Below are 25,127 nucleotides of genomic sequence, written 5' to 3'. Positions count from 1 at the left end.
TTTACAAGGGTAAATTCAAAATATTGAAGTTGACCTAAAATTTCTCGTCTCCAAATATTTACGTATCTTAGCATAAGCATTGTCAGGTATACTAATACTACAGCCGGCCACACAACATTCGTGATTTCGTGTCCTTCTCTTCACCAATGAAAATATTTTTATCCTAAGTCTTTTACTAAGATAACAGCCAATTTCGGTAGTTTAACCTTTTGTGGCACTGAATTAAGGTCTGTTACTCTTCTTGTATTGATTACACTTACACAGACGTTCTTGGGTGATCATATCCCATGGGGATTGTGCATATGGTCTTATTGTTTTACTTTATCTACAGTATTCAAATTACTTTGTTACAGCTGTTGAGCTGCCGAAATGATTTACCACAGGCGTCACAAAACTTTTTTCAAAGCTATATTAGCTCAGTATGTATCTCTAACATAGCCCTTATGAACCACCAATAGCATATGGTCTTTCTACAATCTTATTTGAAGTCAAATGGTTTGGATACGTAGTTATCAAGTATGCTGTCTGGGCTGGACAAAATGGGCTATTGACGGATGACAAAATGTCTATGCGAGACGCAATTAAGTTTCTGCTGTATCATGAACAACTATAAAATTACCCTTTTATTTCTATCAACCCTTCAAGTTTTGTTTGCATTCTGGTTGTGTTAAAAACATACTTAGGTAGATCTGCCAATGTATTCTGTTTGCTTGCTATCACAACACGACTTTGCTTGAGAAACCCAGTGATTTTTGCTTTAGATCTTTCATATCAAGCTTATAGACATAAACATGTATGATTAAATGTTTGAAGCAGATACACATTAACTTTAATCATTGGAATGATATAACAACACAAGAAATATCAAATTATTTTGTTAGGGTCCATGGATTCCCTGGGAAATATTTTTTTATTTCAAAAATAGAGGAGGCTCAATGCACCCCTGGGGTTTGGCAAGTCACTTGTGTTTTTCGAACAACAATAAAAATACCTTCATAAATCGAAAAAAGTATATATATATAGTGTAATGCCAAACATTCCAGAGGTTTTGATTTTTGATATTCTGTCAACCTATTTTTTCAATGCAGTTCTGACAGAACAAAGTTTTAATGGTTCTCCAAATAGGCTTAAAAAATACAACTATTGGATATTGTTATAAAAACATTGAATTTAGCAACTCATAAATTATTTACTGCATTAATATGCACCTTGTGGCAAGTTATTGTATTGTGTAGTGAAAAATATGTTTTTACATAGGATTTAAGTAACTTTGTTAACTATGGATGCCCTTATTCCTGTCATCAACAAGCTTCAAGATATCTTTAACATTATTGGTACAGACACAATACAACTACCTCAAATAGCAGTGGTTGGGGTGCAGGTATTCAATTTTTATTAGTGCAGACATGTCCATTTAGAGTATATCATTGAAATGCAATTTTGTTTGCAGAGCAGTGGAAAAAGCTCAGTTCTTGAAAATCTTGTGGGAAGAGATTTTTTACCACGGGGCACTGGAATTGTCACACGCCGACCACTTGTCCTACAATTAGTGCATGTAGATGAAAAGTCTGGATCAGATACTGTGCAAGAAAATGGAATCACTGATGGTAATTATGGGTCCCCTACCCTGAATCCCCTTTCCCTAGCTTGTAGAGCAGGGGTCTGCAACCTTTTAAGCAACGCCTGCCAATTTTGTTATTTCCATGTGTTAGTGACCTCGCGCTCCAATGTTTTTCTAAATATTAGTAGTGCGTGCCAGCAGATATATGTAATAAAGAGAATCAGAGTGTTTTGTGCATGTAAGGCTGAACTTTAAAACAATGACATGATAAACTATAAACAAGCAATGTAACAGGTTAAATTGCTACTTCAATATAAACACGCAAATCGGTTGGCGTGTCATGAAAAACACTCTCGCGCGCCAACCTTGGCACACATGCCAGGAGTTGCCAACCCTTGTTGTAGAGTATGCCATTTATAGGTGTCGATTGTTGTGTTCAACCCCAACATTTACACCACTAGCCCCCAAAGTGTAAGACAAACAAAATATTTCTGTGGTGCAATAGTGTTACAAGGGCAACCAGTCGTATGTTACATGTGTTTGTGGATTGCTTGGTGGACGTGTTTGCACCATGGCAGTTCGGTGGGATATTAACAGCTCTATGACGTCAGAAGCATTCACGGTTGTTGCTCTAAACACCTCCAGTGGTCAAAATATTAAACATTAGCTGATTGGACTGAAATTTTGCAGTACTTTGATTTTTTTACTTTTGATTTAGTCATTGTGGATATTTTTTAGTTTGTGTGTCCAACCCCATTAGTTACCCTACTAGCCCTGTAAAATAGGTGAGTTTTTTTAAACCGTGTCAGAATTGGCTGAAATTTGGACAGCTTGTAGAATTTACCATTCATAGGAGCTGATTGTTGTGTTTAACCTTGTAGCCCCAATTTCACCCCACTAGCCCCTCTAAACTGGGCGAGTTTATTAAACAGGTTCGGAATTGGCTAAATTTGAATAGCATGTGCCATTTGTGAACTTCGATTGATGTGTTTTACCTTGTAGCCCTAACATTTACCCCCCTAGCTCTTTAAAATGAGTGAATTTCCTAAACAACATTTAAATTGAATGAAATTTTTAAATTTGTTAAAGTGTAACATGACCAGACATGGGGTCGAATACACGTGTCCTGTATTCGAATACTTAACGAATACTGTATTCAAATGCATGAATACTTTAGTAATTTTTGAGTGTGAATAATTCGAATGGTATTCGAATAAAACAAGTCAAGTGTTTGTATTCATGAATTGTTGGTCAAAATACGACGACATGTAATTCGAATACTATTCGAATAAACCCTAGCATGTATTCATATTCATGAATACTTACGCACTTTTTGAAGTCCAGCAATTCGAATTGTATTCGAATAATGCGAGTCAAGTATCCGTATTCACGAATTGTTTCGTAATGTTTAAGTGTCAGCAATTCGAATTGTATTTGAATAAAACGTGTAAAGTATATATTTGTATTCGTGAATACTTGACCAAAAAACAACAACGTGTAATTCGAATAAACTCCCAAGCGTGTATTTGTATTCATTTATACTTACGTACTTTTCAAAATGTATCAATTCGAATTGTATTTGAATGAACAGTTTCAGTTATTTGTATTCATGAATTGTTTAGTTGTTGTAAGAACAATTCGAATGCACCGATTCCGGTAATTATGGGTCCCCTTCCCTGAAGGGGACACATATTGATTTTACTCAAATTGTTTTTGTTTTTTTTCTTTCATTTTTTTTTCTCCCCAAAGTTTGTCCGACTCGTTTTTCCATCAAATGTTTCATGGATTTGGCTGAAATTTACACAGATGGTTGATGTAGTTATGCAGATGTGCATCCCACTTTGTTTTCATTGATAACCCCGGTATTTACCCCGCTAGCCCCCTAAAATGGGTATTTTTTGCCCGAAGTTTGTCCGACTTGTTTTTCTATCAAATGTTTGATGGATTTGGCTGAAATTTACACAAATGGTTGATGTAGTTATGCAGATGTGCATCCCACTTTGTTTTCATTGATAACCCCGGTATTTACCCCGCTAGCCCCCTAAAATGGGTATTTTTTCCCCAAAGTTTGTCTGACTCGTTTTGCCATCAAATGTTTGATGGATGTGGCTGAAACTTATACAGATGGTAGATATAGTTTAATCATAAACATTACTGCCAAGGTAGTGGTGTATATAGAATACATCGTGTAGACGTTTCGACAATCTCTGTTGTCATCATCAGTACATGTTTTCAATCAAGCTGTAGAACACGCAAACCAAGACCGCGTGAGACTGTTGTTTCTCGAATCGCTTTTTATTCAAAGGCATGAACCCGAGCTCAACATCGACACAGTTTCCATGCCCTTGCGTCTGTTCAACACCTGACCCATATCTCCGGTTCTTATCTTTTCGTCTACGCTACCGTTCTAAACGTCGTTCCCTGTTATCGTCTGTGACGTCACTTCACACATCTGGCTTCCCCTTTTTTTTCCTTAGTGCTTTATATACCGTGTTCTACAGCTTGATTGAAAACATGTACTGATGATGACAACAGAGATTGTCGAAACGTCTACACGATGTATTCTATATACACCACTACCTTGGCAGTAATGTTTATAATTAAACTACTTTTCAAGTCCGTGCATAGTGTTCCTAAGTATATTGGTAGATATAGTTATATAGATGTGCATCCCACTTTGTTTTTGTTGATAACCCTAGTATTTACCCCGCTACCCCCTAAATGGATGAGTTTGTAAACAAATGTCAGAATTGGCTAAAATTTGGATAGCTTGTATGCCATTTATAGGTGTCGATTGTTCTGTTCAACCCCGTAGATCTAACATTTACCCCACAAGCCCCCAAAGTGTAAACGTATTTGTATGTTACTGGGCACCACAAACGAAAGATTTCTGTTGCACAATAGTGTTACAATTGCAACCAGTTGTATGTTACTTGTTTGTGACTTTGTGGGTTGCTTGGTGGACATTTTTGTGCCATGGCAGTTCGGGGGTTGTTAACAGCCCTTTGATGTCAGAAACATTAACGGTTGTTGCTCAAAACACCTCTAGTGGTTGAAATTTTTAAACGTTGGCAGATTGGACTGAAATTTTGCGGTACTGTTGATTAAGTCATTGTGGTTTCCTACTTTTTAAGTTTGTGTGTGTTGAACCTCCATTAGTTACCCTACTAGCCCCCTAAAATGAGTTTTTTAATTTAAACAGTTTGTACTCCATATAGCATATTTAAATGTGCACCGTACCAATCACTGTGTTTGTCTTAACAATATCAAACTTACTCATTGTTATCTATTGAAATGCAGTATCTACAACTTTGCATGTGTGGGGACCCATGAGTTTTTGCTCGCAGAAACAACCAACGTTATAAAAGACAGTGGATGATATGGGATCCAGTGTAAAATATATAAAGGAAGTATATTAATCTTTTAAAATAGGGTATAGTGTATGTGCAAGGGCAATATGTGCTAAGCCACCCTTCTAGTTGTAGTTGCGTTTAGAAGGTATTTGAACAAAAAGCAACATTTGGGTTTATGCATTGCAAATATCGGTAAAAATGTAAACCAACGAGCTTTGTTTTGCCACATTAGCTTGACTGATTTAAATCTCCGTTACATATTAAATTTCCCCAAATTTACATGAGATGTTTGCTTCACAAACACGCCACACCTATCATGTGCTGAGAACAACCTATAATACTGCAAGCTTTGTAACACAATTGCATTTATGTTACTTTATAATCAAAGTTCTATATGTCATTGTTTCGTAACATATACAAAAACTTGTCAAATCAGGTCACAGTCACTGCCAAATCGAATTGTATTCGAATCTATTTGGCAAAAATATGTGGCAACATATTCTCGACTACTCCCGGTCTGGAGATATTCGACAATTCGAATTGTATTCGTAAAAATGTAGTCATGTATTCGATTTTACTGATCTTACGTTGCTAAAGGCTGACAACAATTCGAATTGTATTCGTAAAAAAATACAGTGTATTTGAATTTGCAAATTCTTAGGTTGGCAGAAACCTACAACAATTCAAATTGTATTCCTATTGTTACGTTCTCAAAGGACGACAACAATTAAAATTGTATTCGTAAAAAAATTACTGTGTATTCGAATTTGCGAATTCTTAGGTTGGCAAAGACCAGCAACAATCCGAATTGTATTCGAATGAATTTACTCAAGCTTTTGTATTCATGAGTTGTTGATTCAAAAGTTTACATAACCCATTCGAATTATATTCATGCACTATCGAACGAAAGCCAAAATCATTCGAATACAGCACAAAGGTGGTAAAACCTGTATTTGAATGCATTAGAATACGAAAGACGAATACAAATTGCCCCATGTCTGAACATGACAACAAAAAACATTGCACGATTAAAAAGTAAAATGTTCATTAATGCATTTAACTACATTAAAAAACAGTATTGTAATGAATATCAAACATATATACAGCGTAGCAGAGTAAAAGAACCAACTGAGCTTTATTGCTTTGTGTGTAAACAATGGCATACAATGACCCAACAATCGCAATTGCTGATTCTAAAGATGGGCTATTTCGATCATCCTATTAAAACCACTAGTAGAGAATGATTGTATTATTTAAACTCACTGGTCTGACAGGGTATTCAGCCTAAGACATAACTTCTAAAAGTTACTTCGCGGGTCGCATAAAAACTCCTAAAGAGCCGCATGTTTGACACCCCTGCTGTATAGGACGTCAAATGCTGGAACAAAAATACTTGCCAGAAGAGCTCTTTAGACTTGATATTATGCCTGGCAGCAATAGCTTATATATTGCAACATATACACAAGCCAGTTATGGCGTTCTTTCTAGTTGTAGTTTAATTGTGTGTGTAATGCAGAAGATTTTCATCAATCACTTGACGTACAACAAAACAGAGGTAATGAATATGGGAAGTTTCTGCATACCAAGGACAAAATCTTTCGAGACTTTAATGAAATCAAGCATGAAATTCAACAAGAAACTGATAGGTTGGGAGGCACTAACAAGGGAATTTGCACTGATCCGATTCGTCTCAAGATATTTAGTCCCAATGTTTTGAACTTGACTCTGGTTGATTTGCCTGGAATCATCAAGGTACATTGTAATTTTCTAATAACAATGCTTATCTTCAAAAACTTATAACCCAAAGTATATATAAAACACAAGTAGTCCAACCCATTGTTACGCGATAGAGCCGCATGGACGCTATTTTGAGTCCAAATTAATACAGCAGGTATAGGGAAAAACACTAAAATTGTCTGATTTTTACAAACTGGTGGGCTTTAACACGAATTTGATAGGCCAAATCGAATAAAGCTTTTTGAACATTTGAGCGTGATAATGTTCGCTGAACGTAAATATTTAAAGTTCACATGAAAATTAAGCAGCCAAATTTACATGAAAAACAGCAATTTAGCTTTTAATATTGCGTTGAAATGTTAGAACCCGAAATTTTCATTCAATTGAAAATTTGAAGGCTTTATTGCATAACAATAGGTTGGACAACTTGTGTTTTATATAGAGTTTTCTGATACACTTACAGCTTTTTTGTACTTTTATTTGGTATTGCAGGTAGTGGCTCTAAATTAGTTTGTTTTTGATGCACTTAATTTGAAGAAAATTGATTGTTAGCCTAATGTTAGCTATGACATGAAATGACAACACCATCAAATAAATTACCAACACATGCAGATGAAAACTATTTGACATTTGACAGGTACCAGTTGGCGACCAACCAGATGATATAGAACAACAAGTGAGAGATCTTATTCTGCAATACATTTCAAATCCAAACTCAATCATACTTGCACTTACCCCTGCCAATGTGGACTTTGCAACATCTGAAGCATTAAAGGTTGGAAACTTTTTTGTACTTACTGGTATTGTTGAATTTTTTATCAGGTAGACCAGCATGGTCCAACTGCAGGCCCGCAGGCCACAATTGGTAATTTGTTGGCCATGAAAGTCCAACATTTTAATGACAACTCTAATTTTTGTTTTTAATGTTTTAGAATGTGAGGATTAAAAGACACAAAATACTGCAAAATCTCATATTGTATCTGTAACAAAGAGTTCTGTGTCAACAAACTGTTCGGGCATTTTTGTGTCAGAGTGGACCTTAATGTTTTTAATGGCTGCTTGGTATATAGCTATGAGAGAAAAACAGAAAATTATGTGTTGATTGAAAACAGTGTATAGTCACCCTGATGTTTGTGCCAGAAAAAGTTTTACCTGCACAAATTTGAAAAATACACGCTTGCATGATTATTGTATCATTGATTACTATATGAAGTGATTTAAACACATGGCATAAAATCTATGCAGTAGATTTGTGTCGATGAAAAATCCTCCCCCATTTTGTCCATTCAAAAGCATAAACATGGCTGAGGCTATGGAAACAACACCAGATACGTAAGCAAAGCAGACATCGTTGAAACCGCTGGTTTAAACATTTGCTTAGAGCATTATCCTTTTTCAGTCATCAAGTTTTTTGAGAAAGTATTTAATTATGGGTCCTCTTCCCTGAAGGGGGCACATATTGATTTTACTCAAATTGTTTTCCTTTTTTCCTTTTTTTTCCCCAAAGTTTGTCCGACTTGTTTTGCCATCAAATGTTTGTTTAATTTGGCTGAAACTTACACAGATGGTACATATAGGTATGTAGATTTGCATCCCACTTTGTTTTTGTTGATAACCCCAGTATTTATCCTGCTAGCCCCCTAAAATGGGTGAGTTTGTAAACAGTGTCAGAATTGGCTGAAATTTGGATAGCTTGTAGAGTATGCCATTTATAGGTGTTGATTGTTGTGTTCAGCCCTGTAGCCCGAACATTTACCCCACAAGCCCCCAAAGTGTAAAATGTATTTGTATGTTACTGGGCACCACAAACGAAAGATTTCTGTGGCGCAATAATGTTACAAGGGCAAGCAGTTGTATGTTCCTCGTTTGTTACTTTGTGGATTGCTTGGTGAACGTTTTTGCGCCATGGCAGTTAGGGGGTTGTTAACAGCCCTATGACGTCAGAAGCATTAACGGTTATTGCTCAAAACACCTCTAGTGGTCAAAATTTTAAACACAGGCAGATTGGGCTGAAGTTTTGCGGTACTATTGATCGAGTCATTGAGGTTTCATATTTTTTTAGTTCAGTGTAAAGCCCCATTAGTTACCCTACTAGCCCCCTAAAATGGGTAAGTTTATAAAACAGTGTCGGAATTGGCTAAAATTTGGGTAGCATGTGGACTATGGTTATCTCTTGAAATGCACTATTTTTAACTTTACATGTGTGGGGACCCATGAGTTTCTGCCTGCAGAAACAACTAAGGTTATAATAGACCAGAGATGGCGAACCACTGACCCGCAGGTCACGAAGTGACCCACCATGTGAGTTCCAGTGACCCACTTGTAGTTTCAAAAATTTGTACTGATTGCTATAGGCAGGGTTACCAGATTTCCAAGATTAAAAAGCAACACAACAGTTAAATTTTGCCAGATTGACCATTGTCTTAAAATACAGATTGTTGAGTCAATTGAGAGGCAACAGACATCTTTATTTAAAAGACAACTTGAAACGATTTGTTGTAACTTTGTTGACGCTGTTCGGTTCCACATATTCATGCGAATCCTTGTTTTCACACATGGATTTCATAAAATTAAGGTCCAGGAATAGTCTTAGCTCAGATATGACTGCTGCGTGTATTAAACTGAAAACTACCTAGGATTGCAAGACTTGCAGAGAAGATGCAGCAACAAGCTTCTCAGCATTGACATTGACATACAATAAAATATGTGACCCACTTTGTTTTCTTTCCGAATTCTGAAAAAGGTTTGCCATCCCTGTAATAGACGATAACTAATATGGGACCCAATACAAAATAAGCATAGGAAATATATTTATGTTTTAAAATAAATGTGCTAAGCCACCCTTCTAGTTTTAGGGTACTTTTGACATTCCAAGGAGTGGCAAGTGCTCCCTCTTGCCTTTAAATGCCGGCGCCCATAGATCTTGGCCCACGGAGTAAAATAAAAATTGGTCCGTAACAAAATACAATTGGACTACACTAAAAAACGGCCCGTAACAAAATACAATTGGACTACACTGAGGCAAACTATCTGCCAATAGTTAGATATAGGCAGTGGTGGGATTCAGCCAGTTCGCACAGGTTCTATAGAACGGTGTCACGAAATTTTATGAGACCAGCGAACCGGTTAGCATTGCTGGTTACTGTCAATGGACTTTTTGCAACAGAACCGGCTGGAAAGTATGACTTTTGTGATAGAACCGGCTGACAAAAAATTTTAATCCCTCTTAAAGATGGTTAAGTTTTTCCTTAAGAATCTAAAAAAAACAGGATGTTTGTTTACCATAAATCCACACAAACGCGCGTGTGGGGACACCATTGTTTTTGCTTGCAAAAACAATCATATGTGTAGATCAAATGATGTGTATAGTAAATTGGTAAATATCTAACAATGATTGTGCCCTATTTTTACTGTTACCAAATCGCATATGCATATGTGTGGGGAACCATTAGATTATGCTTGCAGAAACAATTATGTTATAAAGTGCCAGGAAAAAGATAGGGACCCAATGGAATGTAGGTGCCAAATATATATCCATTATAAATATAGTAAATGGTATATGTGATACATCGTTAAATATGGCAATATATAGGAAAACCACTATTCTAGTTTCAGGTTGAACCTGCATTGGTTAGGAGCCTCCCCTAGGGGGGCGTCCCCCCACCCCCAGTTTAAGAACCCCTGCTCTAGATATTAAACTTTAAATTAACCACATGGCAATACTGAAACATCACACAAGGCAGTGGAGATAATTTTAAGATATTTGTTGTTGATATAAGGGTTGGGTTACTTGATAATCTCACATTAAAGGTTTTTTTTTTTAAGTATGGTGAAAAGTGTCCAATTTTTATTTTGTTTGTTTGCAGATGGCAAAAAGAGTTGACCCTGATGGCAGACGAACATTGGCTGTTGTAACCAAACTCGATTTGATGGATGCTGGAACAGATGCAATTGACGTTTTGTGTGGGAGAATCATTCCTGTCAAGTTGGGAATAATTGGTGCTGATGTGTTAAAATTTTGTTGCTGTTTAAGCTGATTTATAGCGACAATTTCATTAGACCTTGTTAACGCTTTGTTCGGGAATGTAGAAAGTTGATACCCATAAAGCTTGGTGGTGATATTAACTTTAGAAAATTACTTAAAAAATACTTGATGGTCACATGTTAGTGTTCTAAATTATCAAGCATTGTGGTAGTTTAACAAATCAAATTTTTGTCCATGTATCCGTCAAATATTAGTTGCTGTGTTTCATCACACAACTTTAAACTAAGCCTAGTGCACTAAACACTAAAACACATGTTAATGATATATATGTAAACAAATGTTTTGCAGGTGTGATAAACAGAAGTCAGCTCGACATTAACAAAAGTAAAAACATACGAAATGCTGTCAAAGATGAACAGGAATTTCTTCAGAGAAGGTATCCGTCGATTGCAAGTCGCAATGGAACACGATATCTTGCCAAAACACTCAATAGGTATATAAAATTTAAATTGCAATGTGTGCAGTTTTGTTTGTTACTGTAAGCATCACATCCTGCATGTCATAAACACTGTTTTGGGTTAAAGTAAGGCTATGACAAATTCTCTTTTGTTGTTGTCTTTATAGACTTTTAATGCACCACATACGAGATTGCTTACCTGATTTAAAGTCAAGAGTGAATGTGTTAACATCACAATTTCAAACACTTCTGATGTCATACGGTGAAGCAGTTGGTGATAAAAGTGCCACACTTCTTCAAATCATTACCACATTTGCCTCAGAATATTGTAATACAGTCGAAGGGACATCAAAGAATATTGAAACAACTGAACTGTGAGTTAAACGTTTCAAACACTCAAAAATGTAGATGGAGGTTGTAAACATGGTGGCAGCAGTGATGCTTTAGCAAAGGCTCCTGTATTGTAGCAAAAGTTAGGTTTGCAAGTAACGTAACAGCTAAGCTGACGAAGTTGACATTTATAAGTCGGTAATAGCTCTGAAAAAGTTTTATTAAAGCTGCTTCTGACAATTCTTGTTTGTACTTCTCATTGGGAAGTAGTTATGTCATTAACTTACTCTGTTAAATATACCTCAAGTGTATGTCAAAACAAATCAAGTATGTCTTGCATGGGATTGCTCTGTGGCAAATTTGTCCAAAAAGTATAGGAGACCTAAAAAGTTGTCTTCTGAGGATAGGAACTTGGAAAGATTAAAATAGTTTTTTGGACTGCAAAAATACCCTTTGGACTGCGTGCAGTAAGAAACAAGTTCTGAATTATTGCAATGAATATTTAAATTAAAACATTTTGTTGTGTTTAACAAAATGTAAAAAAATTAAAACATTTTTTACGTGTGTTATATGGGTCACGTATTGTTTTTGTCCGTATTTTTTTCTGTTTTCTTTTTCTGTCTAATGCTGGTTTGTAACGCTTGTTTGGTCAAGAAAGACTGCTTTAAATTTAATGAAATTTGGACATGTGTTAGTTATTAATCTGAACTTGATCCTTCAGAAGTTTGACCCCAAATGACCCAGCGGTTGACCCACAGGCCCCCGAAACGTAGAATTTTTAAGGCTGGTTTGTAACGCTTGTTTGGTAAAGAAAGAGTGCTTCAAATTTATTCAAATTTTGACAGATGTTAGTTATTAATCCGGAATTGATCCTTCTGAAAAACGCCCCCAAAACGTAAACTTTTTAAATCGGCTTTAATGACTAAAGTATATCACCTAGGAGTTTCAAAATCCAGGAGACATGCTTTGTTGGTTGGTGCAATGTAAGGTGTTGTAAAGAGTTTTCTAACTTTTATTGAATTCACCCCTTAAACCCCAAAATAATCGGTTTTGGTTTTAAGCCAGAAATGTACTGAAATGTTGAATAGTGGGTTACTTGTATGTTGTTTGAAATGTTAGCCAAATCTATCAAGTGGTAATCCATACAAGCCCCAAACATGTGTTAAAACGTTTACTAAATCTTCTGATGGAATTTAACCGCTGTATTACTCTGGTCCCAGGGGAGTGATTTACTGATTTTCAGCTCAATGCACAGCGGGTAATAAACAAGCTGACTTTACAGCATACAATTGTAGGCTTTTCGTTGGTCAGAATTAGTTGATACTTAAATAATTTTTTTAACTCAGTCTGTTGATCATGATAGTATAACTTTTTTTGTGTGTGTGTGTTGTGCCGCCATATATTTACCTTTTTGCGGTTTATGTCTGTGGTGATGAGCTTGTAACATACATTGACACTATGTAACACTCTGACGGAAACAAAACCGTGAAATTGCGGACAACCTCGTTTTTGTTTCACGCTTTGTTTTCACTATGATGCTTTAGGTGTTATCGATTTATACATTTTCCACACAAGTTTGCTTGAGTAGTTTATTTGCAATGGCAAAAAATAGCAAAAAGTACAGATTGAAATGGAAAGTATGTTTACCGCAAATCTGCACAAACACGCATGTGGGGACCCATTCGTTTTTGCTTGACCATCTGTGTAGATCAAATTATGTGTATAGTAAATTGGTAAATAGGATATAAAATATATATTATGGAAGTATATTAGAAAGCCACTTTCTAGTTTTTAGATGAATGTACAACCAAACTTTGCATAAGCTAATAAGTTGATTAGCCCTGTAGCAAAATTGTCATGATGTTTTTTCATTTACAGATGTGGTGGGGCCCGAATATGTTACATATTTCATGAAACATTCGGACGAACTCTTGAATCTGTAGATCCTCTTGGTGGACTTTCTGATCTTGACATTCTTACAGCCATAAAAAATGCCAATGTACAGTGTACTTTCCCAAGAATAAATATACATTTAAATTACCACCAGATCGTATCCTGTTTAGGGCTCAAGACCGTCATGGTTTGTTCCCGAACTGTCATTTGAATTGCTTGTTAAACGACAAATAAAACGCCTGGAAGAACCTTCGCTGAGATGTGTTGAACTTGTGCATGAAGAATTACAACGAATTGTTCAACATTGCGATGCCCAAGTAAGTTAATGATGTTGTTGACAGTTTCAGTAAGCATCAAATAATAGTTATATATGGTCATTTTAGGACATAGTACGCTTTCCACACCTCCGTGACTGCCTTGTGGAAGTTATTACACAACTTCTTCGAAAGAGACTGCCTATCACAAATGAAATGGTAAGATCTCCATTCAGAGAATTCTTTGAGAAAAAAAATGTTTTGTTTGTTTTTCCTGCCTTGCATGGATTTGTTACTCCTTTCAGACTGTTTTTGGTTATAGACCTTTTCACGGCCTTGTAATGTCACCAGAAACCTTCTTTCAGAAGGCAAATCATCTGGAAAATAGAGACTGCATAAAGTCACTATCCACCCACCATTATGATGGGGTAAATGACAAGCGAAATCATGTTTTGTTAGTAGTTATATTGCTGAGTATTTGAAAGCATCATGTAACTTTTTATTAGATTTACATCACATTGGTTATTGCTTATTTCCACTTACTGTCTCCCTAATAACAATAATTGTTAACTTTCTATGTAGATAATTGATGACTTTCCTAATTCTGCTGTCATTGAAAACATAATTCAACAATATACCAGAACAAGTTACCTTGTTTTACAGTAATACGCTTAGAGTAAGGGTTTGGTGATATTTTGTTTGTTATGGTAAGAGAAACTATGTTGGTTGTATAGCGAAGTGCAAAAAAAGACAGAAGCAATGTTATTCTTTACATTTTAAGCAGAAGGGCAGCATAAAGAAACCCACCTCTGGTCTGAAAGAATTAATGTTTGTTCTCAGATATTTTCTTTGTATGTTTTTCTGTGTAATGTCCAATGTGAGTTTAAGATGTTTAAACTTGCCAGCACTTTTTATCTGAGAACCATTTCTGAATCAAGTTTCATTTTCAGGTTTCCAACCTTGTTGCAATTGAACTTTCATACATCAACACCAAACATCCTGATTTTACTGAATCTAACGTGGTATCTGAAATTCTGATGGCTAATCTCCAGTTAACTCATGTAAGTTTAACCTATGTCCATTGTTGAATTTTTTCAGATTGATACTGTTAGTAGAAAATCTTTTTAATAGCAGGAGGCTGGAAAAAGAGGCAAAGCAATACAGATATCAGATGAGCAAATGAAGCAAAGAATGAAGGTTTGTGGAAGTAGTATGTGTACATAGTATATTTTTACGGTTTTCATAATACTTTACAAACTCACAGGGTAAAACTCTTTCTCACACATGTAATAGATAGTTGAAAGATGTCAATGTAAATTTTGATCCTGGTTGATCAACAAGTCCCCTAAGCATAAAAATTTAAAAACAGCCATACTTTCCAAAGTAAGAAACCCTGGAGTCTCGTACTTTGTTGGCACATTGCAATTTTGTAACTTTTAACTTTTTTACCCCCAATTATTATGGGTCCCCTTCCCTAAGGGGACACATATTGATTTTACTTGAATTGTTTGTTATTTTCTTCTTTTTTTTCCTCCCAAAGTTTGTCCGACTCTTTTTTCCATCAAATTTTTAAAGGATTTGGATGAAATTTATACGGATGGTAGATATAGTTATGTAGATGTGCATCCCACTTTGTTTTTGTTGATAACCCCAGTATTTACCCTGCTAGCCCACTAAAATGGGTATTTTTCTTTCCAAAGTTTGTCCGACTTGTTTTGCCATCAAATGTTTGATGGATTTGGCTGAAACTTATACAGATGGTAGATATAGTTATGTAGATGTGCATCCCACTTTGTTTGTCCTAAAACCCCCAGTATTTACCCCGCTAGCCCCCTAAAATGGGTGAGTTTGTAAACAGTGTCGGAATTGCCCGAAATTCAGATAGCTTGTAGAGTAGGCCATTTATAGGTGTTGATTGTTGTGTTCAACCCTGTAGCTCCAACATTTACCCCACAAGCCCCCAAAGTGTAAAACATATTTGTATGTTACTGGGCACCACAAACGAAAGATTAATGTGGCACAATAGTGTTACAAGGGCAACCAGTTGTATGTTACTCATTTGTGGGTTGCCTGGTGGGTGTTTTTGTGTCATGGCAGTTGAGGGGTTGGTAACAGCCCGAAGACGTCAGAAATATTAAAGGTTGTTACTCAAAACACATCTAGTGGTCGAAATTTTATACATTGGTTGATTGGGCTGAAATTTTGCAGTACTATTGATTGAGTCATTGAGGTTTCATTTTTTTTAGTTTGTGTGTCGAACCCCATTGGTTACCCTACTAGCCCGCTAAAATAAGTGAATTTTTTTTAAAGTCTCAGTTATATGAAATTGGCAAGTTTATTGAACTTACTATTTAAAGTCTTTTACCCCATTATGTCACTATTTACTTTAAAAAAGAACGTTAAATAGGACATACTTCAAACAATATCTGGGGTAAATCTGATTTTTTAGTTTGTACTCATCATAGGCGCTGAGTTTTACAAAAATGCAAGGTGGCGGATAAAACTTTGTGTGACGTCACAGATGCGTACAACCACAATAAATCAAAGCCCAACAAACTTTCCATATAATGCAACGGTCGTCAAAATCAGAAAAAAACAAACAATATGTTTAAAATAGTTTTTAGCTGGCAATTGCAACACGTCGCTGTAGGGTTTTTATTGGTTTATCAACGTAAAAAAAGTTTCGTGTTCAAAAAAAAAGTTTCGCCTTATAAAAAAAGTTTCGTTTTTGCTGCCTTATATAACCTTAGATAACAATTTTGCAATACATTTGCATTGTACACAACAATGGCCGACATTCACTGACAGACAATTGTGTGTTTGACGTCACAAACAAGGCACTAACCACAAGTTGCAGTTCCAAGCCACGTTTTGTTGCTAACATTCTTCATACTTTACGATATTTTGTACGATACCATTATAAACTAACCAAAATTTCCATGGTGTGCTTTATAAACCCAAGGTGGCGGCGCCACCGCCTACGCGGCACCTATGCTCTACATAGTATTATTATTTAAGCCCAGTGCCGATCACTGTGTTTTACCTTACAACACCCGACTTTTCATGGTTATCTCTTGAAATGCATTATTTTCAACGTTGCATGTGTGGGGACCCATGAGTTTTTGCCTGCAGAAACAAATATGGGACCCAATACAAATTAAGCGTAGGAAATATATTAATGTTTTAGAATAGGTTATGGTGTAAATCAGGGGTCTCAAACACGCGGCCCGCGGGCCGCATGCGGCCCTCCAAGGGTCTCCAAGGGTATTTGTGCGGCCCGCGAAGGAACTTTTAGAAGTTATGTGTTTTACTCAGGCGGAATACCCTGTAAAACCAGTAAGTTTACATGATATAATCATTCTCTGATAGTGGTATTTGCAACGTTTAAATGGCATGATCGAAATAGTCCATCTTTAGAATCAGTAATTGCGATTGTTGCGTCATTTTTTTCATTGTTGTGTCACTGTATGCCATTGTTTCCACACAAAGCAACAGGGCAGAGTTAGTTTTTTCACTTTGCTACTCTGTATATTTGTTTGTTATTTATTACAATATTGTTTTTAAATAAAGATAATGGGATTAGTGAACATTTCCCTCTTTAATAACGCAATATGTTTGTTGTCATGTTACACTGTAACAAATGATTCGATAGTGCGGCCCTCGACTTACTTAAAAGTTTGTATTTGGCCCTCAAAGCAGTTTGAGTTTGAGACACCTGGTGTAAATGCAACGACAGCATGTGCTAAGCCACCCTTTTAGTTCTTTTTATGTTTACAGGCTCTTTAGGTTAAAAACATAAACTTTAAGGTCCTAAAATTTGAATTGTGTAAAGTGGGTCATTCTTGTTTCATTGGTTAAAAAGCCTAATCAGCTTATTTGATGATGCTTACAGCCCAAAATAGGTGTTAAAATACTGATAAGCCTTGCCATGACGTTACACAACACAAGATATACCTTGTATCTAGATTCTAAACACAGTAACACAAGTGGTTAAGCTTCGATATGTTTATGATTTGTGGGAGTAAATTAAAGACCACTGCTTCACACATAAACATGTGTATAACTGTGCAGTATTTTCGTTGTTTGAAATTAAGCTGTACGTTCATTAAATGCTGCATTAAATGCTAAAAAGGGTTATATTCTGTTTTTATGGGTCCCTTTCCCTGAAGCGGACACATATGGTTTTTGTCCGTATCTTTTTTCTTTTCATTTTTTTTGTCAAACGCTGGTTTGTTCCATGCATTTGGTCAAGAAAGAGTGCTTCAAATTTACACAGATGTTAGTTATTGATCAAATTTCATCCTTGTGAATTTTGACCCCAAATGACCCAGCAGTTCACCCACAGGCCCCACTTTTACCCCATTAACCCCTAAAATGTGTGTAATTTGTAAACATTGACTGAATGTGATTTTGACAGTTGATGTAATATGTCATTTTTAGAGGTCACTTGTTAAGTTATGCCCTGCAGCCAGATTAGTTACCCCTGGCATGGGTGAATGTTTATTCTATGTAAGAATTGGATGAAATTTGATCAGTTTGCAGAGTATGCCTTTTTTTTAAGTTTTACCATAGAGACCATTTACCCCACTAACCCCTAACTTTTTACAACCAGTGGCCGAATTGAATGTGATTTGGATAGTTTGTAGCTCATATAGCAGGATAACCTTTGCAGAATTTTGCATTGCCATGTTTAAACTCATACCACCAAAACTATGATGGTTATCTCATAAAATGATGTGTGTGTGCGTTGGGGACCCATGAGTTTCGGTTTGCAGAAACAAACAAAGTGAAATTTTGTTGGCTGTTATGTGACCCATAATAAAATAAGTACAGATGAATCCGGTTAATCGCATCATCGATTTGGCAAAGGCATTTGATGCGATTAACCGGATTGCTATGTAAACAGTACACGCCGTTAACATAAGTGCTCATTTTCACTTCCAAAGCTAAAACAAAGTTGCAGTGACGCTCAACTATGGCAACGGAGCAGTATTTTCTTTTTTTGTTGCCGAGAATTGAAAAAAGTACTCTCAAGTCAAAACAATATTTGTTACTCCCAGCGCAATACATGACGTCTTGCTTTATAACTGTGGTGATCCACTTGCTAAGTTGCACAAGGTCACGAATAGAAGACATAAAATATGGCAATCATTGGTACGTTACCAATTACGTGAATCTAAATGACATACTGTGATTACTTGCAATCTAACATGAACAATATTACAACATTTTTAACCATTTGTTTTACATTTAACATTGTTCAAATTTCAATACAGTTTAATACTTTATGTGTAGTTAGCACTTAGCAAGAAATTACAATCAGGGACTTTGCCGGAATACCAGTTTCGTAATTTTAACACGTTGAACTCTTTATTAAAACGCTTGTTATATCACTATTGGCGATTAGATAAGCCAACAAAATAGGGATCAATGTACACGGCTTTGAGATAACGACGCCTTGTTATCGCACAGCGGTAAACTGAACGCCGATTTAATCTCCTTATTACTTACCAAAAATATTTTATGGTCGAGGCGTGTCATTTTCAACATTGAAATTAGATGCGTTATTTGGTGTAGAATGCAAACATGTATCTCATCGTTTTTTTATTCGAAAAACTCGGTCTGTTCGACTTTAACATAGAGATCATCAATCTGGTTAATCGCGTATTTCATTGAAAATCGATGCAAATATCCGGTTTATGTGATAAACCGGTATGCGATTAACTGGATGATTTTCTTAACAAACGATGGGTGACATTTTGGGATTTTTAATTCTAATGCAATTAAACAGATTATGCGATTAACCGGTATGCAATTAACTGGATTCGTCTGTATACAAAAAATTTATATGTTTTGGCCATAGTGTATGTTCAATTGCAATATGTGTTAGTATTTAAGCAGCAATGCCATGCGTTTTATTAAGTTATCACACACATTTTCAGTTTTGACGAAGGTTTCACACCTTAGATGTGATTTAAACTGGATAAACAGACTTCGGTTTCGTATATGTTAGGCAGAACGTTGCTGATCAATATAAAGGTTAGAAAATGAACTTCACATCTCTAAATGCTGCGATAAATGGTCATTAAATAGTTGTTGTCAGCTTGGCCGCCACATGATGAGAGGTCAATTGTATGTATTGCAAACGCAAACAATTTTTTTGATATTTGATGAGGAAGTGGGACGCAAAATATCACGAAAAAACGGGCTTAGGCTTTTTCCGTCATTGCGATTCAGAACATTAGAATTTGAATTTATAAGGCAACTTTCAAACACTAACCTTTTAGACCAATTGGTTTCTTGTTTTAAAAGTTGGGCATCGTTCCAATTAATGCGGTGGTCGCATTCCAAAATACCTGGTGGACGAAACGCCTGTTCAGTATTTTCAAAGTTTGGTTTAATGCTTTCTAATAATTTTTCTTTAAATTTATAGTAAATTGGTAAATAGGATACATAAAATGAAAGTATATGAGAAAGCCAACTTTCTAGTTCAAATTGCGATGTTTGGTCAATTTTTTGCATTAAAAATTGCCCATAGCTATATTTAATTCACTACTACTAATGTTGTGTACTATCTATCTTTTTTACTTAACCAATCACATCCTCCGAAGGAAAGTAATTCTGGAAAAAGACTTTCTTCAAGTGTTCCTTCACTGGATGCTGCACTTCCAGTTGGCAATGGAGTTGGTGGGAACTTTTTAGGTGCGGTTTCATAGAATAGTTGGTATACAATCCAACTTTTAATCTTTTCTGTTTAACATGACTGTTGTTTGTTATTTATTTGCAGGAATGAAATGGGGCAGTAGTGGTGATTCAGATCTTCACAGAAATAATTCAAATGCTGGAAAACCTCCATTGCCAAGAGACAGGGATTTGCAACCTACAGAAGGAGTGTCACCTTATGGTAGTCCTGCCAGACATTCACAGGGTGTTAATTTACTTGATATTGTAAGCAACTATTTGTGTGAATAAATTTGACTATGGGTTTAAATCCCGAATTTTGTATGTTTTAAGGCTATGCCTGTGTCAAGGAACCTTTCCGCCCGCGAAAAGCGTGATGTTGACATTATTCGCCGTCTGATCAATTCATATTTTCTTATTGTACGCAAGAGCATTCAAGACAGGTTGGTGTGTTGTTGGGCTGAAATGTGCACATTTAGTTTGACATGTTTTGCTGTGTACATGCCTGCTCAAATGTCATACTGAACAGTAACATTGAAGTTTACTTTATTGTGTACTTACAGTGTTCCCAAGGCTGTGATGCATTTTCTTGTAAACTATGTCAAAAACCATCTGCAGAGTGAGTTAGTGGGACAATTATATAAACATGATCAAATTGACCGACTTCTTACTGAAGCGGATTCTGTTACACAAAGAAGGGAGGAAGCTTCAAAAATGCTTAAAGTATGTGTGTATATCATGGTTATTTGACTATAGTGACATAACTTTGGACATGGAAAAATTCCTTGATAGTTTATTTATGAAGTAACAATGTCTATTGTGATGTCATAATATATTCTGGTTGTTATTAGACAGTGTTTTATGTATGTTTTATTGTAACATGCAGTACTCCATGTGTCAGAAACAGCAAAATTGCTTTATGGCGAACATCCCCCCTTATGGGTAAATTACCTGACGAAATTTTAATGGCGATTCATTGCTTTCGCAAAATTAAACGTTTACAGTTAATTTCTAGATTAAAGTATTAGAAGCCACACTTTCACTTTGTGCATATATATTATAATTATTATGCCCTTCCCTGAAGGGGACGCATCTTGATTTTACTCAGTTTTTCTTTTTTTCCACCAAAGTTTGTCCATGCACTTTTGGCATGAAATCTTTAGTGGATTTGGATGAAACTTTCACAGATGCTAGATATGGTCATGTAGATGTGCCTTCTGCTTCCTTTGACTTGATAACCCCAGTATTTACCCCGCTAGCCCCAAAAATGTAAAACGTTTTTGTATGTTTCTGCGCACCGAATGCTGCTAAAAACACCTCTTGTGGTCAGAATTTTAAACATTGGCCGATTTGGATAACATTTTACATGACTGTTGATTGGGTCATGTGATTTCGTATTTTATACTTTTGGGTGTAGAACCCTATAAGTTTTTTGGACAACTTGTAAAAATTTGTTATTTATACTCCATATAGCATATGTATTGACGCTTAGTAACGATCACTGTGTTTGACGTTACAATACCAAACTTTCTCATAGTTATCTCCTGAAATGCATTATTTACAACTTTGCATGTGTAGGGTACCCATGCGTTTCTGCTTGCAGAAACAACCAAGGTTATGAAATACAATGGATGATATGGGACCCAATATAAAAATAGAAGGGTGGCTTAGCACATATTGCCCTTGCACATACACTATGATCTATTTTAAAACAAATATATTTCCTATGCTTATTTTGTATTGGGTCCCATATTAGCCATCATCTTTTATAACCTTGGTTGTTTCTGCAAGCAAAAACTCATGGGTCCCCACACATGCAAAGTTGTAGATAAAATGCATTTCAATAGATAACAATGAGTAAGTTTGGTATTGTCAAGACAAACACAGTGATTGGTACTGTGCATATCTAAATATGCTATATGGAGTAAAAACTATTTAAATTAAAAAACTCATTTTAGGGGGCTAGTAGGATAACTAATTGAGGTTCAACACACATAAACTTAAAAGTAGGAAACCACAATGACTCAATCAACAGTACTGCAAAATTTCAGTCCAATCTGCCAATGTTTAAAATTTCAGCCACTAGAGGTGTTTTGAGCAACAACCGTTAATGTTTCTGACGTCAAAGGGCTGTTAACAACCCCCGAACTGTAATGGCGCAATAACGATAATTGGCATACTTTACAAGCTATCCAAATTTTAGCCAATTCTGACATTGTTTACAAACTCACCCCTTTTAGGGGGCTAGTGGGGTAAATACTAGGGTTATCCGGACAAACAAAGTGGGATGCACATCTACATAACTATATCTACCATCTGTATAAGTTTCAGCCACATCCATCAAGCATTTGATGGCAAAACGAGTCAGACAAACTTCGGGGGAAAAAAACATTTTAGGGGGCTAGCAGGGTAAATACTGGGGTTATCAACAAACACAAAATGGGATGCACATCTACATAACTACATCTACCATCTGTGTAAATTTCAGCAACATTTGATAGAAAAACGAGTCGGACAAACTTCGGGGGAAAATACCCATTTTAGGGGGCTAGCGGGGTAAATACTGGGGTTATCGAAAAAAACAAAGTGGGATGCACATCTACATAACTACATCTACCATCTGTATAAGTTTCAGCCACATCCATCAAGCATTTGATGGCAAAACGAGTCAGACAAACTTCGGGGGAAAAAACATTTTAGGGGGCTAGCGGGGTAAATACTGGGGTTTTCAACAAAAACAAAGTGGGATGCACATCTACATAACTACATCTACCATCTGTATAAGTTTCAGCCACATCCATCAAGCATTTGATGGCAAAACGAGTCAGACAAACTTCGGGGGAAAAACCATTTTAGGGGGCTAGCGGGGTAAATACTGGGGTTTTCAACAAAAACAAAGTGGGATGCACATCTACATAACTACATCTACCATCTGTGTAAATTTCATCCAAATCCATCAAGGATTTGATGGAAAAACGAGTCGGACAAACTTTGGGGAGAAGAAAAAAAGAAAAGAAAAAGAAAAAAAACAAAAACATTTTGAGTAAAATCAATATGTGTCCCCTTCAGGGAAGGGGACCCATAATAAGTGAAGGAAATATATTAATGTTTTTTTGAAACAGTATATATTGTATATGCAAGGGCAATATGTGGTAAGTCACTTTTCTAGTTTTTTATAATAAAGATATAATGTGGCAAAAATATAAACAATGAGAACCTATCACTTTAAAATTATTTTCCAGGCTCTGCATGCTGCTAGTCAAGTAATTGGAGAAATACGGGATACTCATTTATGGTGATACGGAACTTGCAGTACAAGTTTATTTTAGGACCTGTTGGAGGTCTTTAATGTGATAAAGGTTACTTGCATCCAGATATAGTATATCAACTGCGGTGCACACTCGTCAATTGTGGGCTATGCTATGCTTATTTTTATCAATAAAATAGAGTGATTAAGTAATCTTTTGAACAGATTGTTTGTTACAAATTTATTCATTAAAATGAAAAATGTCAACATGCAGTTTATGCACACAAACAAAAAAATTTGCACAGTCAATAGTAGTATATTTGGCTTTCCTTTTCTTGTAGTACTACATCTCTAATAGATATAATTGTGTCATGTTGAAAATGTGGCTCTTGTTTCACCCACAATTTGGTTAATAAACACTGTGCATTACAATGGGTCATTTCTGGATTTAACACTTCAGTAATGTGTTACTGCTGACACTGGAAGATGTTTCATGTGGATATTTGTTTTAACTAATATCAACTACAATGTGTTGTTCTTTTATGTAATGTAATGTTGTCTTGGTTTTCCTTGTTGCTTGCTCATGATCAAAATGGTCGATTGTCTTGTACCCCTATTTATACTGCAAATTACTCCTTGCCTTGTTGAATGACATATACATGAAAAACATGTTGAGCTATTCGTAGCTACTGGTTATCTTTGGCTATTTTAAGACAATTATTTTGAGTAAACATTTTACTTCTTAATATTGTTTCTCTATCAACTTGCAATCTTGAAGGTTATTTGTTGTATTTTTTTCACTGTGTGCTTGTTTATTGATTGTAACATTTGTGAAGGTTGGTAAGGCCAATCCAATAACATTTAACTTCAGGTTCCTCTTCATATTTTTAGGAGACAATTAATAATTATAAGCTACATAAAATAGTTGAAAAAGCTTGCAATGAAAATGTGACTCCACTTTTTACCTTTGGAAGTTCTAAAATAGCACACAGTTACACCTTAGACCAGTGGCTCACAACCTTCTTAACTATGCGACCCCCTTTAGAGATTTTCGAACACCATGCAACCCCTTTGCACACGCACACAAGAAGTTTAACTGCCAGAATGTGTTGATTGTGTTCATCACACATTTGCAATCTAACGTGGTTGCAATAGTTCAGCGTTTTGCTGTACTCTACTTCAGAAAGCCTTAATTTTGTGTTTGTGGCTCATTTTCACTAACCATTTCACTATTTGGTGTTTTTTATGTTAGGAATAGCCAAAAACCGCCATTATAGAAGTATAGGCTACAATCGCAAATATTTTTGTGCCTGTTCTAAATCAAACGGTCGTGTCAGCTACTATGCTCAACAGAAGTCACAGGGAAAGTTTTATATGATACGGATGAGTTGGGTTGCGTCTTCGCGACCCCCTCGAAAGTGCCCTTTGGTGGCTGCGACCCCAGGTTGAGAAACACTGCCTTAGACTAAACATCAGCATGTGCCATTCAGGCGTAATTACAATAGGAATGGTTTATTTTTCCTGCATGTAAAACCAGCAGTCAAAAATGTTCTGATTGCAAATAAAAAACACATCACGGTAGCGAAAGAGTTTAGTGTCATACCTCTGCAATAATTTATTTCCTAACCT

General features: G+C 36.0%; 1 protein-coding gene across 4 annotated transcripts; it reads left to right on the top strand.

Moving 5' to 3' along the window:
• The first annotated feature begins 1,236 nt into the window (after positions 1–1,236).
• Positions 1,237–24,368, top strand: LOC145223072 (dynamin-1-like protein). Of its 4 annotated transcripts, none has more exons than XM_080089381.1 (17): positions 1,237–1,381; positions 1,451–1,607; positions 6,434–6,666; positions 7,289–7,426; positions 10,518–10,650; positions 10,985–11,129; positions 11,261–11,467; positions 13,302–13,422; positions 13,487–13,633; positions 13,700–13,789; positions 14,521–14,631; positions 14,702–14,767; positions 20,182–20,272; positions 20,358–20,518; positions 20,585–20,694; positions 20,815–20,974; positions 23,494–24,368. In XM_080089381.1, the coding sequence occupies exons 1-17, from the start codon at positions 1,280–1,282 to the stop codon at positions 23,548–23,550; spliced, it is 2,229 nt and encodes a 742-aa protein (XP_079945507.1). In that variant the 5' UTR covers positions 1,237–1,279; the 3' UTR covers positions 23,551–24,368. The 4 variants fall into 4 exon arrangements, with proteins under 4 accessions (XP_079945507.1, XP_079945506.1, XP_079945505.1 ...); XM_080089380.1 differs by having other exon boundaries at positions 6,431–6,666; positions 14,705–14,767; XM_080089379.1 differs by having other exon boundaries at positions 6,431–6,666.
• The last annotated feature ends 759 nt before the right edge of the window (positions 24,369–25,127 follow it).

Source organism: Phallusia mammillata, chromosome 4, assembly GCF_965637545.1.
Source record: "Phallusia mammillata chromosome 4, kaPhaMamm4.hap1.1, whole genome shotgun sequence".
Lineage (NCBI taxonomy): Eukaryota > Metazoa > Chordata > Ascidiacea > Phlebobranchia > Ascidiidae > Phallusia > Phallusia mammillata.
Note: the sequence above shows the minus strand (reverse complement) of the source record. Positions and strands in the feature narration are given on the sequence as shown.

Excerpts from the sequence above, each read along its gene's own strand:
- LOC145223072 (XM_080089379.1), top strand. The coding sequence starts at position 1,280 with ATGGATGCCCTTATTCCTGTCATCAACAAGCTTCAAGATATCTTTAAC. Across the intron at positions 1,608-6,430 it reads AGAAAATGGAATCACTGATG|AAGATTTTCATCAATCACTT; the intron begins GTAATTATGGGT and ends TGTGTAATGCAG. Across the intron at positions 13,423-13,486 it reads CAGCCATAAAAAATGCCAAT|GGCTCAAGACCGTCATGGTT; the intron begins GTACAGTGTACT and ends TATCCTGTTTAG.